At 36.8% G+C, this 14,038-nt stretch overlaps 1 protein-coding gene across 4 annotated transcripts in view; it reads right to left on the reverse strand.

Annotated features, from left to right (window-relative positions):
- COL19A1 (collagen type XIX alpha 1 chain) overlaps positions 1–14,038 on the reverse strand; it is a 379,271-nt gene that overhangs the window by 188,327 nt on the left and 176,906 nt on the right. For all 4 annotated transcript variants that reach the window (XM_057528157.1, XM_057528158.1, XM_057528156.1 and 1 more), the window contains one exon: positions 12,235–12,270. In XM_057528157.1, the coding sequence (XP_057384140.1) occupies positions 12,235–12,270 (36 nt within the window). The remainder of the gene's footprint in view (positions 1–12,234; positions 12,271–14,038) is intronic.

Genomic DNA, 14,038 nt, shown 5'->3' on the forward strand with positions numbered 1-14,038 from the left:
CCCACCTCTGTGCCTGTAACTCACATAAGCTGGATTTATCTGGGCCCCAGGACTGCACTTAAAGTATCATTTAGTGAGCATGCCTAAGACACTTCTGCTGTTGATTGACTTAACCTTTGGCTTCTGTGTAAACATTTGGTACCATCTGGGTGAGAATTTAATGACTCTCCAAAGAGACATGGCCAGAGCCACACAGGCATTTTCCTGGGAACTAAAATAAGTGGATACATTGAAGTAGCACTGTTGCACCTTCCTTCACCTGTCGCTTCTGACATGAGGTGCAAAGGCCAGAAGAGCAAAGAAGGAAGGAGACAGAGGTGTCAGCTGACTGCCTCATTTCAGTAACAGTCGCTGCCTTGCTTCTGGAGCTTCAGCAAAACTTTACTGAAAAAACAGTAGTATATTATCTAGTGGAGGAGAAGTTGGTAATAGTAAGAATATAAAACATACACAACAATTTTAGAAAGTTATATATAAAGACGTACTACATTTACACAAAATTAAGATTTTAACAACAAATGACAAAGAATAAAGAAAATGTACTTATTATACCTGCATATTTAAATGTAAGGGTTTATATCTAATATTTAAATGTAAAGAAAATGCTAATGTAAAATGTCATAATTCAAATAACGTGAATTAAACCATAAAATACCTACCTTTAATAGAGGATTATTAGGTCAAAATCTTGGTGATTTCAGAATAATTTATCAGAATCTATTTTTAACATAAATTTGCATTATGCTCTTAGAATAAACTGTATTTTGATCAAACAAGTTTGGATGTTATTATAATGTTTTCCTTATTCAGTGTTGGTTTTAACTCATATAAATACATATCTTCTTTGTAAGTTATAAATACCAACAGAAGAGACATTACAAATTCATCAGTAACTCACTTTTTTCCCCAGATTTATTGGGATATAATTGACATATCACATTGTGTAAGTTTAAGGTGCACAACTTGATGATTTGAGATGCGTATATATAGTGAAATGATTACCGCAGTAAGGTTAGTTAATAGCTCCATCATCTCACATAGACACACTTCTTTTGCACGTGTGGTGATAACATTTAAGATCTAGTCTTTTACCAACTTTCAGGTATATAATACAGCATTGTTAACTAGAGTCACCATGCTGTATATTAGATCTCCAGAACTTATTCATCATAAAACTAGAAGTTTGTACATTTTGATCAGCATTTCCCTATTTCCCCCGCCCTCCACCCCTCCCAACCACTATTCTACTATCTGTTCCTATGAATTCAGCTTTTTTATCTTCTGCGTACAAGTGGGAACACATAGTATTTGTCCTTCTGACTTATTTCATTTAGTATGATGCCCTGAAGAACCATCCATACTGTCACAAGTGACAGGATTTCCTTCTTTTTATGGCTGAATAATTTTGTGTGTGTGTGTGTGTGTGTGTGTGTGTGTGTGTGTGTGTGTATCTCCATGTTCTTTATCCATTCATCCCTTGATGGACACTTCTTAGGTTGTTTCCATGTCCTGGCTATTGTGAATAGTGCTGCAATGAGCACGGAAATGCAGATATTCCTTTGAAATACAGATGACCCTTTAACAACACAGGGGTTAGGAGTGCAGTCAAATATCTGTGTATAACTTTACAGCCGACCCTCAGTATCCATGGTTCCATATCCTTGGATTCTACCAACCATGGCTCGTATAGTAAATTCACATATAAATGGGAATTCATGCAATTCAAACCTGGGGTTATTCAAGGGTCAACTGTACTGACTGCATTTCTTTGGGATATATACTCAGAATTTGGATTGCTAAATCATATGGTAGTTTTATTTTTAATTTTTTTAAGGATCCTCCATACTGTTTTCCATAGAGGCTGCACCAATTTACATTCCCACCAACAAGGCACAGGGCTCCCTTTTCTCCACATCCTCACCAACACTTATCTCTTGTCTTTTTGATAATACTCCTTCTGACAGGGGTGAGGTGATATCTCATTGTGGTTTTGATTTGCATTTCCCTGATGACTGGCAATGTTGAACATCTTTTCATGTACCTGTAGGCCAAATGAATGTCTTCTTTGGGAAAATGTCTATTCAGGTCCTTTGCTCATTTCAAAATGTGATTAATTTGGGCTTTTTGCTGTTGAGTTAAATGAGTTCCTAATATATTTTGTATATTAACCCTTTGTCAGATATACAGTTGTAAATACTTCTCCCATTCCATAGTTGCCTTTTCATTTTATCGACTGTTTCTTTTGCTGTACAGAAACTTTTGAGTTTGATGTAGTCCCACATTTTTATTTTTGTTTTTGTTGCTGTACTTATGGAGTCATAGCCAAAAATTCATTGCCAAGACCAATGTCAAGTAGATTTTCCTTATGTTTTCTTCTAGGAGTTTTAGTTTCAGCTCTTACATTTAAGTCTTTAAATCATTTCAAGTTAATTTTTGTGAGTGGTGTAAGATAGGGGTTCAGTTCAGTCTTTGGCATGTGATTATCCAGTTTTCCCCCAAATCATTTATTGAAGAGACTGTATTTTCTCCAATGAGTGTTGTTGGCTCCCTCATCAAATATTAGTTGACTGTATATGCATGGATTTATTTCTGGGCTCCCAGTTATGTTCCAGTGGTGTATGTGTCTATTTTTGTGACAGTACCGTACTGTTTTGATTAATACAACTTTGTAATATAGTTAGAGGTCAAGAAGTGTGATGCCTCCAGCTTTGTTCTTCCTTATCAGGATTGCTTTGGCTCTTTAGGGTCTTTCATAATTTCGTAAGAATGTTAGGATTTTTTTTCTATTTCTGTAAAAAAATGCCATTAGAATCTTGATAGGGATTGCACTGAATCTATAGATGGCTTTGGGTAGTATGAACATTTTAACAATATTATTTCTTCCAATCCATGAACACAGCATATATTTCTATTTGTTTGTGTTTTCTTCCAGGTCTTTCACCAAAGTCTTGTAGTTTTCACTGCACATATCTTCTTCCTTCCTTGGTTAAATGTATTCCTAAAATGTTATTGTTGTTGTTGATGCTATTGTGAATGGGATTGATTTCTTTATTTCTTTTTCAGGTATTTTGTTAGTGTATAGAAATGAAACTGATTTCTGTGTGTTGATTTTGTATCCTGCAGCTTTACTGAATTTGCTGATTATTCCTAACAGTTTTTTGGTGGAGTCTTTAAAATTTTCTATATGTAAGATCTTGACATCTGCAAATAAAGACAATTTTACTTTTTCCTTTCTGATTTGAATGCATTTTATTTCTTTTTTCTTCCCTAATTTCTCTGGTTAAGACTTCCAGTACTATGTTGAATAAGAGTGGGAAGAGTGGGCACACTTGTCTTGTTCCTGATCTTAGAGGAAAAGCTTTCAACCTTCCACTGTTGAGTATGATGTTTGCTCTGGGCTTGTCATACATGTCCTTTATTATGTTGAGGTATGTTCATTCTATAGCCAATTTGTTGAGAGTTTTTATCATGAAAGGTTGTTGAATTGTATCAAATGCTTTTTCTGTATCTATTGAGATGATCATATGATTTTTATCTTTCATTTTATTAATGTGGTATATCACACTATTTGATTTTTGTATGTTGAAACATTCTTGCATTTCAGGGATCACAGTGTATAATCCTTTTAATATGATGTTGAATTCGATTTGCTAGTATTTTTTTGAAAATTTTTTCATTTATAATCATCCGGGATATTGGTCTGGAGTTTTCTTATAGTGTCCCTATCTGGCTTTGGTATCAGGGTAATGCTTGCTTCATGTTATGAGTTTGGAAGTGTTTCCTCCTCTTAAATTTTTTGGAACAGTTTGAGAAAGAGTGGCATTAAATCTTTAAATGTCTGGTATAATTCACCAGTGAAATATCTGGTCCTGGACTTTTCTTTATTGAGAGGTTTTTTTTATTACTGATACAATTTTTTCACTCATTATTAGTCCATTCAAATTTTCTATTTCTTCATGATTCAGTCTTGGTAGGAATTTATCCATTTCTTCTAGGCTGTCTGATTTGTTGGTGTATAATTATTCATAGTAGTCTCTTATGATCCTTTGTATTTCTATTATTTGTAATGTCTCCTCTTTTATTTCTGATTTTATTTATTTAGTCTTTTCTCTTTTTTCTTAGTTAGTCTAGCTAAAAGTTTGTCAAAACCAGCTCTTAGTTTAATTGATCTTTTATATTGTTTTTCTGGTCTCCATTTCATTTATCCCTGCTCTGATCATTGTTATTTTTTTGATTCTGCTAACTTTGGACCTTGTTTGTTCTTCCTTTCCTAGTACATTTAGGTGTAAAGTTAGGTTGTTTATTTGAGATCTTTCTTTTTTCTTAATGTAGGCATTTATAGCTATAAACATCCCCCTTAGAATTGCCTTTGCTGCATCCCATAAGTTTTGGTATGTTTTGTTTCCATTTTCATTTGTTTTAAGATATCTTATTTCCCTTTTAATTTTTGACCCATTGGCTGTTCAGGAGTGTGTTGCTTAATTTCCACATATTTTTTTATTTTCCAGCTTTTCTATTTTTATTGATTTTAGTTTCAGACTGTCTTTTCTCCATTGTATATTCTTGCCTCCTTTGTTGTAGATTGACTGTAGGTGTGTGGTTTTATTTCTGGGTTCTTTATTCTATTCCATTTGCCTATATGTCTGCTTTTGTGCCAATACCACGATGTTTTGATTACCGAAGCTTTGTAGTATTATCTGAAGTCTGGGAGGCTTATGCCTCCAGTTTTATTATTTTTCCTCAGGATTGCTTTGGCAATTCTGGGTCTTTTGTGGCTCCATATTAATTTTAGGATTATTTGTTTTAGTTCTGTGAAAAATGTCATGAGTAATTTGATAGGGGTTGCATTAAATTCGTATATTGCTTTGGGTAGTATGGCCATCTTAACAATACTAATTCTTTCAATCCAAGAGAAATGGATATCTTTCCATTTCTTTGAATCATCTTCAATTTCCTTTATCAATGTCTTATAGCTTTCACTGTATAGGTCTTTCACCTCCTTAGTTAGGTTTATATCTAAATATTTTATTATTTTTTTTGATGTGATTTTAAATGGGATTTTTTTTTTTTACTTTTTCTGGTATTTCATTGTTAGTGTAAAGAAATGCAATATATTTCGGTATACTAATCTTGTATCCTGCAACCTTGCTGAATTCTTTTATTAATTCTAACAGTTTTTGTGTGAAGTCTTTAGGGTTTTCTATATAGAGTATCATGTCATCTGCATATAATGACAATTTAATCTCTTCCCTTCCAACTTGGACACTTTTATTTCTTTTTCTTGTCTGACTGCTGTGGCTAAGTCTTCCAATTCTATGTTGAATAGAAGTAGTAAGAGTGGGCATCCTTGCTTGTTCCAGAAATCAACAGGAAGGGTTTCAGCTTTTCACCAATAAGTATTAAGTTGGCTATGGGTTTGTCATAAATGGCTCTTATTATGTTGAGATATGTTCCCTCTATACCCACTTTGGTGAGAGTTTTTATCATGAATGAATGTTGAATTTTATCAAATGCTTTTTCTGTGTCTATTGAGATGATCATGTGGTTGTCTTCTCTTTTGTTGATGTGATGTAACGCACTGGTTGATTTGAGTATGTTGAACCATCCTTGTGACCCTGGAATGAATCCAACTTGATCATGGTGTATGATCCTTTTCATGTACTGTTAGATTCAGTTTGCTAATATTCTGTTGAGGATTTTTGTATCTATATTCATCAAGGATATTCCTCTATAATTTTCGTTTTTTGCAGTGTCTTTCTCTAATTTTGGTTTCAGGGTGATAATGGCTTCATAGAATGACTTTGGGAGTGGTCCCTCATCTTCATTCTTTTGGAATAGTTTATGAAGCATAGATATAAATTCTTATTTGTATATTTGGTAGAATTCCCCAGTGAGCCATCTGGTCCTGGGCTTTTGTTTACAGGGAGGTTTTTTGTTTTGTTTTTTTAATTACAGATTCTATTTCACTTCTAGTAATCAGTCTGTTCAAATGATCTGTTTCTTCTTGACTCAGTTTTGGCAGGCTATATGTTTCTAGAAACTTGTTCATTTCTTCCAGGTTGTCCAAAATGTTGGCATACAACTGTTCATAGTATTCTCTTATGATGTTTTGTATTTCTGTGGTATTGGTAGTTATCCCTCCTCTTTCATTTCTCATTTTGTTTACTTGGGTCCTCTCTCTTTCCTTCGTGGTGAACCTGGCTAGAGGTTTGTCGATTTTATTTATCCTTTCAAAAAACCAGCTCTTGGTTTTATTGATCTTTTCTATTGTTTTTTATCTCAATTTTATTTATTTCCCCTCTGATCTTTATTATTTCCTTCCTTCTGCTGATTTTGGGTTTTGTTTGTTCTTATTTTTCTAATTCTTTTAGGTGATAAGTTAGGTTGTTTATTTGATATTTTTCTTGTTTCTTGAAGAGGGCCTGTATCACTATGAACTTCCCTATTAGAACTGCCTTTGCTGCATCCCATAGATTTTTTTTTAACATCTTTATTGGAGTATAATTGCTTTACAATGGTGTGTTAGTTTCTGCTTTATAACAAAGTGAATCAGTTATACATATACATTTGTCTCCATCCCATAGATTTTAGTAAGGCTACGTTTTCATTGTTGTTTGTCTCAAAGTATTTTCTGATTTCCTCTTTGATTTTATCATTGACCCACTGGTTTTCTAATAGCATGATTCATTAGTCTCCATGTAATGTTTTTTTTTTCCTGTTTTTCTTTCTGTGGTTGATTTCTAGTTTCTTACCATTGTGGTGAGAAAAGATGCTTGAAATAACTTCTATCCTCTTAAATGTGTTGAGGCTTGTTTTGTGTCTTAGTATGTGGTCTATCCTAGAGAATGTTCCATGCGTGTTTGAAAAGAATGTGTATTCTGGGGTTTTTGGATGTAGTTTCCTGTAGATATCGATTAAGTCCAACTGTTCTATTGTGTCATTTAGGATCTCTGTTGCCTTACTGATTTCCTGTATGGAAGATTGGTCCATTGATGTCAGTGTGGTGTTAAAGTATCCCACTATTATTGTATTCCTGTCAATTTCTCCTTTTATATCTGTTAGTATTTGTTTTATACATTTAGATGCTCCTATTTGGGTGCATATGTTAATGAGTATAATATCTTCTTCTTGTATTGACCCCCTTATCAATATCTAATGCCATTCTTTGTCCTTTGTTATAGACTTTGTTTTAAAGTCTATTTTGTCTGATATGAGTATTGCTACCCCTGCTTTTTTGTTGTTTTCATTTGCACGAAATACCTTTTTCCACCCCCTGGCTTTCAATCTATGTGTGTCTTTCACCCTAAAGTGAGTCTTTTGTAGCAGCATATTATAGATTCTTGTGTTTTTTTAATCCAATCTGCCACTCAATGTCTTTTAATTGGAGCATTTAGTCCATTGACATTTAAAGTAATTATTGATAAGATGTATTTATTACCATTTTAAACCTTATTTTCCAGCTGATTTTGTAGTTCTTCTTTGTTCCTTTCTTTTTGGTTTTCCTTTTGTGGTTTGATGGTTTTCTTTTGTATTATGCTTGAGTTCCTTTCTTTTTGGTTTTTGTGAATCTGTTGTATGTTTTTGATTTGTGGTTACTCTGGTTTTCAAGTATTTTAACCCAGAACTATATCTACTTGCTTTAGACTGATAGTCATGTAAGTTCAGACACATTCTAAAAAACATACACATTTTTTTTTACTCCCCTCTTCTGCATTTTGTGATTTTGATGTCCTATTTCACATATTCATATTTAGCTTTTTGCTGTTAACTGTAGTTATAATTGCTTTAACAACATTTTTTTATTGTTTTTTAATCTTTGCACTGGCTTATTTAAGTGATGTTTAATCATTTTATATATTGGCCTTTCCTACTGTGTTTTTCCCTTTCCTATAGATTCTTGCTTCTTTTCTATTTAGAGTAGATCTTTCAATATTTCTTTTAGGTTAGCTTTAGTATTTCTGTATTCTTTTAGTTTCTGTCGGAGAAATTATTTGTTTCTCCTTCTATTTTAAATGATAATATTGCTGGGTAGAGTATCCTAGGTTGCAGGTTTTCCCCTTTCAGGACTTTGAATATATATTGCCACTCCCTTCTGGCCTGCAAAGTTTCTGTGGAGAAATCAGCCTATGAGGGTTCCCTTGTAACTGACTCTTTGTTTTTCTCTTGCTGACTTTAGAATCCTCTCTTTAACTTTTGCCATTTTAATTATGATATGTCTTGATGTGGGTCTGTTTGGGTTCATCTTGTTCAGAACCCTCTGTGCTCCCTGTACCTGAATGTCTCTTTCTTTATTTAGGTTTGGGAAGTGTTCAGCCATAATTTCTTCAAATACATTTTTGATCCCTTTCTCTCTTTTTTTCCTTCTGGAACTCTTATTACGTGTAGGTTAGCACACTTTATACAATCCCATAGATCTCGTATGTTTCTTTCATTTTTAAAATATTTATTTATTTATTTTTGGCTGCGTTGGGTATTCGTTGCTGTGCGTGGGCTTTCTCTAGTTGCGGTGAGTGGGGGCTACTCTTCATTGTGGTGTGTGGGCTTCTCATTGCAGTGGCTTCTCTTGTTGCGGAGCACGGGCTCTAGGCGCACGGGTTTCAGTAGTTGTGGCACGTGGGCTCAGTAGTTGTGCCTTGTGTGCTCTAGAGCACAGGCTCAGTAGTTGTGGTGCAGGGGCTTAGTTGCTCTGTGGCATGTAGGATCTTCCCGGACCAGGGCTCGAGCCCATGTCCCCTGCATTGGCAGGTGGATTCTGAACCACTGCGCCACCAGGGAAGCCTTCATTTGTTTTTTCATTTGTCTTTCTGTCTGCTGTTCTGATCGGGTGATTTCCATTATTCTATCTTCCAAATCACTAATTTGTTCTTCTGTATTATTCAGTCTGCTTTTAGCTCATTTTTTATCTCAGCAATTGAGTTGTCTAATTTTGATTGTTTCTTCTTTATAGTTTCTAGTTCCTTGTTTCAGTGATCTGCATTTCTATTGAAAATCTTTCTTAATTCCTTTAGCATTTTAATTACCTCCTTTTTGAACTCAGGGGTCTAGTAGACTGAAGAGGTATGTTTCATTAATTGTTTTTTAGGGGATTTCACTTGTTCTTTTTATTGAGAGTAGTTCCTCTGTTTCTTCATTTTACTTATATTTCTCTGACTCTATGAAGTTATCTACTGTGGTCTTGGAGGGCTGTTTTTATGTGGGAGCATCCCTTTGTAGACTATGTAAGTCTAATATTTTTGCTGTGAGAGCTGTTTTCATAACGGATGGCTGCCACATCTTTCCTCAGAGTGTGCTGGCTGTTATCCCCTTGATAGAGGGTATGACTGGTGTTGTGGTGTCCAGTTCCTGCCCTGCATGTTGGGCGGGGCCTCCTCTTTGCTCCGTGGATGTCACAACCCTGTTGAGGGTGGGGTCTGCTCCCCAGTTGTTTCAGTAGAAGCCTTGAAGGTTGGGTTTGATATGGCTCTGTTGCCCTTAAGTGTGTGCTCTGTCCCAAGGAGGTGAGTGCTGAAGCAAGAGAGGCCCATGTGGTCACAGTGAACCTATGCACCACCTACTCAGGCGTCCACAGTTCTGCTCAGAAGCAGCCCAAGGTCACATCCCTTTCTCTGTTGTGTTTGTCCCAGACCTAGTGTAAGCCTGGCCCTGGGGATCAGGGCATTGTAGCTGCAGGAACTGAAGTGGTGTGCTGCCACCTGAGACCTAGGCCTCCTCTGTGGTAAGGCTCTCCCAGGGCCTCTCCCCCTAGATGCCAGCTCCAAGCTTTGTGTGAGGTGGGTGGAACTGGAGCACCCCTGCTGGGAAAGGAACCTCTGCACACTTCTCACCAGGGCCTGTCCAATGGAGATGTACGATTCTGTGGACATTGCCCCCCACTGGTGTGCACACCAATGAAGTCTGCTTCTGCAGGACCCACCTCCCACCTGCCCCCACTGTGGGAGTGCTGATTATGGGCTCAGGTGTCAGTGCCTGCCCCACAGTGTGTGCACGCACAAAGCCCACCAATGGAGCAGTGTCCCGCATGGGCATGCTAATAGTGGGGTCCCTATGGTGGGCCCACACCCTGCCATGTGTGCACTAACAACAGGCTCTGAGGTTAGGCCTGGACTGCACTCCAGGCCCTGGGGGCTGTCTACGCATAGCTAGACTGAGTCCTCTCCCAGGGTTCGTCCACAGAAGCCCAAGTTTCAGCTCCCACCTACTCTGTGTACTGGCAGCCCCACCCAAAGTGCGTTTCAGGCTGGGAAGTGGGTGAGGTGGCAGCCATCAGTGCCAGTCTCTCTGTGCCCTGACTGCTAACAAGCCAGCACACACACACTCCTCGTGGGCAGAGTGCAGGCCCCTCCGGCTCCTCTATCTGTCCCGGTGGACCTCCCAGCTAGTGAAGGCTTTCCAAGGGCGAGGGGCTGCCCATGCGGGCCTTTCCTCTTCCACAGCTCCCTCCCAGGGGCACCGGTCCTGTCCCAATGACTTTCTTTTTTTGTCCTACCCAGTTATGCGGGAATCTTTCTTTCAGCTTTGGCTGTATAAGAGATCTTCTGCTAGCTTTCAGTTGGTTTTCTGTGAGGACTGTTCCACATGTAGATGTATTTTTGATGTGTTTGTGGGGGGAGGTGAGCTCCACGTCCTCCTAATCTGCCATCTTGACCTCCTACTTTAGCGTCTCTCTCATATCTTTAGATAAGTGTAAAAATCAGCTTGTACTCCTTTGGTGTCTGCCAGCTGAATATTGCAAACAGACATCTACAAGGTGCTACCTGGCAGAAAGATGTCAGCTGTCACTAAAAATCCACAAGATAGATATAGTCCAATATAATATTCTGGCTGAGGGGTCAAATTTGCTTATCGGGTGAAATGATACAGATAGAGATTGCATTTTGGTCTTCAAACACAAGTTGAAAACGACTAGGTAATCAGATAACTACGTGGAATGATTGAGCACATAACTCAGTTGAAGAAAAGCAAGCATGTGATTTAAATAAAATGAGCAGGCTTAACTCGAAATCACTGCCAAATAATTTAAGAAATAAACTCCACAAATTATAAAAAATTGAATAATAAGCATTTAAAGTCTTCTCTCAAATAAATAGTTTTTATTTCCGTCTTGAAAATCAAAGCTTCAAGCAGAGAATTCCACTGTAAATTGAACTTGGATAGCCCTAAGAAAGTCATTTGTTTGGTTCCTTAGATTTTCCATTTATGAAGAAATATTTGCCCTTCAGGTGAGCATTGCAAAGATTATCTGTGTAAGACATTATTAACATAGTGTTCAGAATGACATTTTCAAGTACAAAGATAAATAGGAATGTTATCAAAGTCACACAGCCTTTGAGAGTCCTGTGCTGCTCCGCTGGAAGACCCCCATCCAGATGCTAGAAGACTTCTTTATACCTAACCTATGATCACGACAGGTCTCGGAAAACTGATGATTTAAATTCTTAATTTATGTCATTAGATGATAGCAACATAAAATTCAAGAGACCTCAGGCTACACATGATCTTACGTAAAAGCCTTTCCTCTTTCCCATTAGGCTTAGTGTCATTCTCAGACCAAATCTTTAAGTTAAATGAGAAACCCTAATGGACGACGAAGAAAATCAGTAACAGCAAATTGTATCCAAATATAAAAGCATTACATACTTACGATTAAATGTTTAATAAATGATGAACCATTTAATTGAGAGCAATCCCATTATGCGCACATTATAAACTTTTCTCATAAATCTGTTTCTGAAATACTGCCATTTTATCATGTGCAAATCTTAGAAGCAACTCACATAGGAAAAAACAAGAGTCTTGAACAGGTTTTGGAGAATGTAACAGTTTAAATAGGTAGCTATATTTATATATTGGGTGATTATAATTTTGTTCTTTTACAGTTTTTAGAGTAAATAGAACTGTCTCTGCTTCCATTAACTTTAAATGTCATGTTAAGGATGTATAATCAAACTTTTAAGGGGCAAAATTATGAACCATATGGAGGGTGGAGAAAATTGCTTAGGTTAGGTACTGCTTCCAGGCTTTTCTAGAACTACTCGCATGACCTCGGGTTAAGCCCTTCAGTGTTGTGGGCAGATGTCCCATCTTTAAAATCTGGAGGTTTGCCTAGATTTACTCAAGTCACTTTCAGTTCTCAAAATATCCAGTGGCTTAAATTCTGGTTTAATCATGATGTAATGTGAATAATAAACAGGATAACGTATTTCAGTTTTGAATTTTGACTTCAAGAACACTTACAGTTAAGGCTGGCGGTCCTGGAGGTCCCATATCTCCCTAAAATAGATGAAAGAAAAGCTGCAATTACCAATAGTCCCTTTTTGCTCATGTTATTTATAAATTTTCTGAATGGATCGAAGCAATATCTAGATAAATCTGGAAGAAAAGTAGAATTTTACCTTGATAAAGGTCTCTGCACAATGAAAAATTGATCATGTGCTTTTAGTTCTCATGATATAAATATCGCCTTGTGCATCCCCATGCTTTCTGCAGTGGCAGAACTTGTTTTGAAAAGCTAAAATAATCTAGTTTCCATCCTTTTGTCTACTAATCCAAAATTAGAAAGAATATCTCTTCAAATATGGTTGCTTGCCAATGGAGCAGCTGGGAATTGTCACAACGACAGATTATATTTCTGACAAAGTTAGCATGGGGATCTGCAGAAATAATAAGTGGGTCTCCCCACTTCATGCCTTCCAGCTGCAAGCAGCAGTCCCACTGCCTCTTTTAAAGCTTTGCTGAACTGGCCTTGCACTTGCCAACAACTGTATGAGGCTTTGCCTATATTCACGTGTTTTTAAATACTAACGTTGCTTTGCTGACCTATGTGAATACAAATTACCAGGTGGATATATTGACAAACTATTCAAAATCTAAAAAATATGGTTAATCTAAAAGTTTATCATTTTCCAATTTATAAATATGTCACCTATATGCTTTATTGTATCAGCATCCCTATTTATTTCATGAGAACTCTTAGTTATTAAGATCAAGCATCACTGGGAAAGGCAAGATAGGGGTAAAGGATTAAGAAGTACAAACTACTATGCATGAAATAAATAAGCTACAAGGATATACTGTTCAGCACAGGGAATATAGCCAATATTTTACAATAACTTTAAATGGAGTATAATCTATAAAAATTTTGAATCACTATGCTGTACACCTGAAACTAATATAATATTGTAAATTAACTATACCTCAATAAAAAAAATTAAGTTTTTTTAAAAGGTAAGTCTTAGAATGTTAAATTTGACAGACTCTTAGGGACCCTCCATCTCATCAAAACCCCTCATTTTGCAGACAAATAAATCGAATCCCAGAGTGCCGTTGGTGAATTGAATAAAGTCATTGCTTAAAAAAAAGTCAAGCATCACTGCCATAATCCCCCTTCAAATGGACATTGTGGAACCAACACCATGTGGCATGGGGCACTGGCATGCTGTATTCTCGTGTTGGGAGTATCTCTATGACGTTCTCTTTTTTCATCTAACATAATCACCTCAAAAGTGAGGACTTAGCCTTGTGTAATCATTATTTTGGGAACAACTGAATAAAAATAACCAATAGCTGTTAAAGAACATTGAGGTAGCTTAAATCAGTCATTGGGGACCAATTTGCAAAGTCAATTTTAATGTAGAGGTAAATATTGAAGATAGACAAAGATTTCTAAATGTGCTGAGAATGGAGAACAAAATACAGTGCAAACCATCTACACGTACAACTGTCATCAAACGAGTATCATCCAAGGACCTTACTCAAAACAACTTTTGCTTTCATTATCTCATAATTTTCTTTTCAAGGTCGCTGCCAATAGGCCACTATAAAATGACATATGAGAAAAGGTGCTAGGAAATGGGGCATTTAGGTTAAGACTGAGATGCACAGTCAGTCTCCTTCCCCCCAAAGGCCGCCTGCTTCACCATCGTGGTAGCAGCTCAGTGCTACTGGCAAAGGTCCCCAGTACAGGACATGGCTGCTAATTTGGTGACGCAATACTTAATGCAGTTAAGCAAGGGAGAGAAAAGGGAAATCTTATAAACAC

This window comes from Balaenoptera acutorostrata, chromosome 14, assembly GCF_949987535.1.
Source record: "Balaenoptera acutorostrata chromosome 14, mBalAcu1.1, whole genome shotgun sequence".
Lineage (NCBI taxonomy): Eukaryota > Metazoa > Chordata > Mammalia > Artiodactyla > Balaenopteridae > Balaenoptera > Balaenoptera acutorostrata.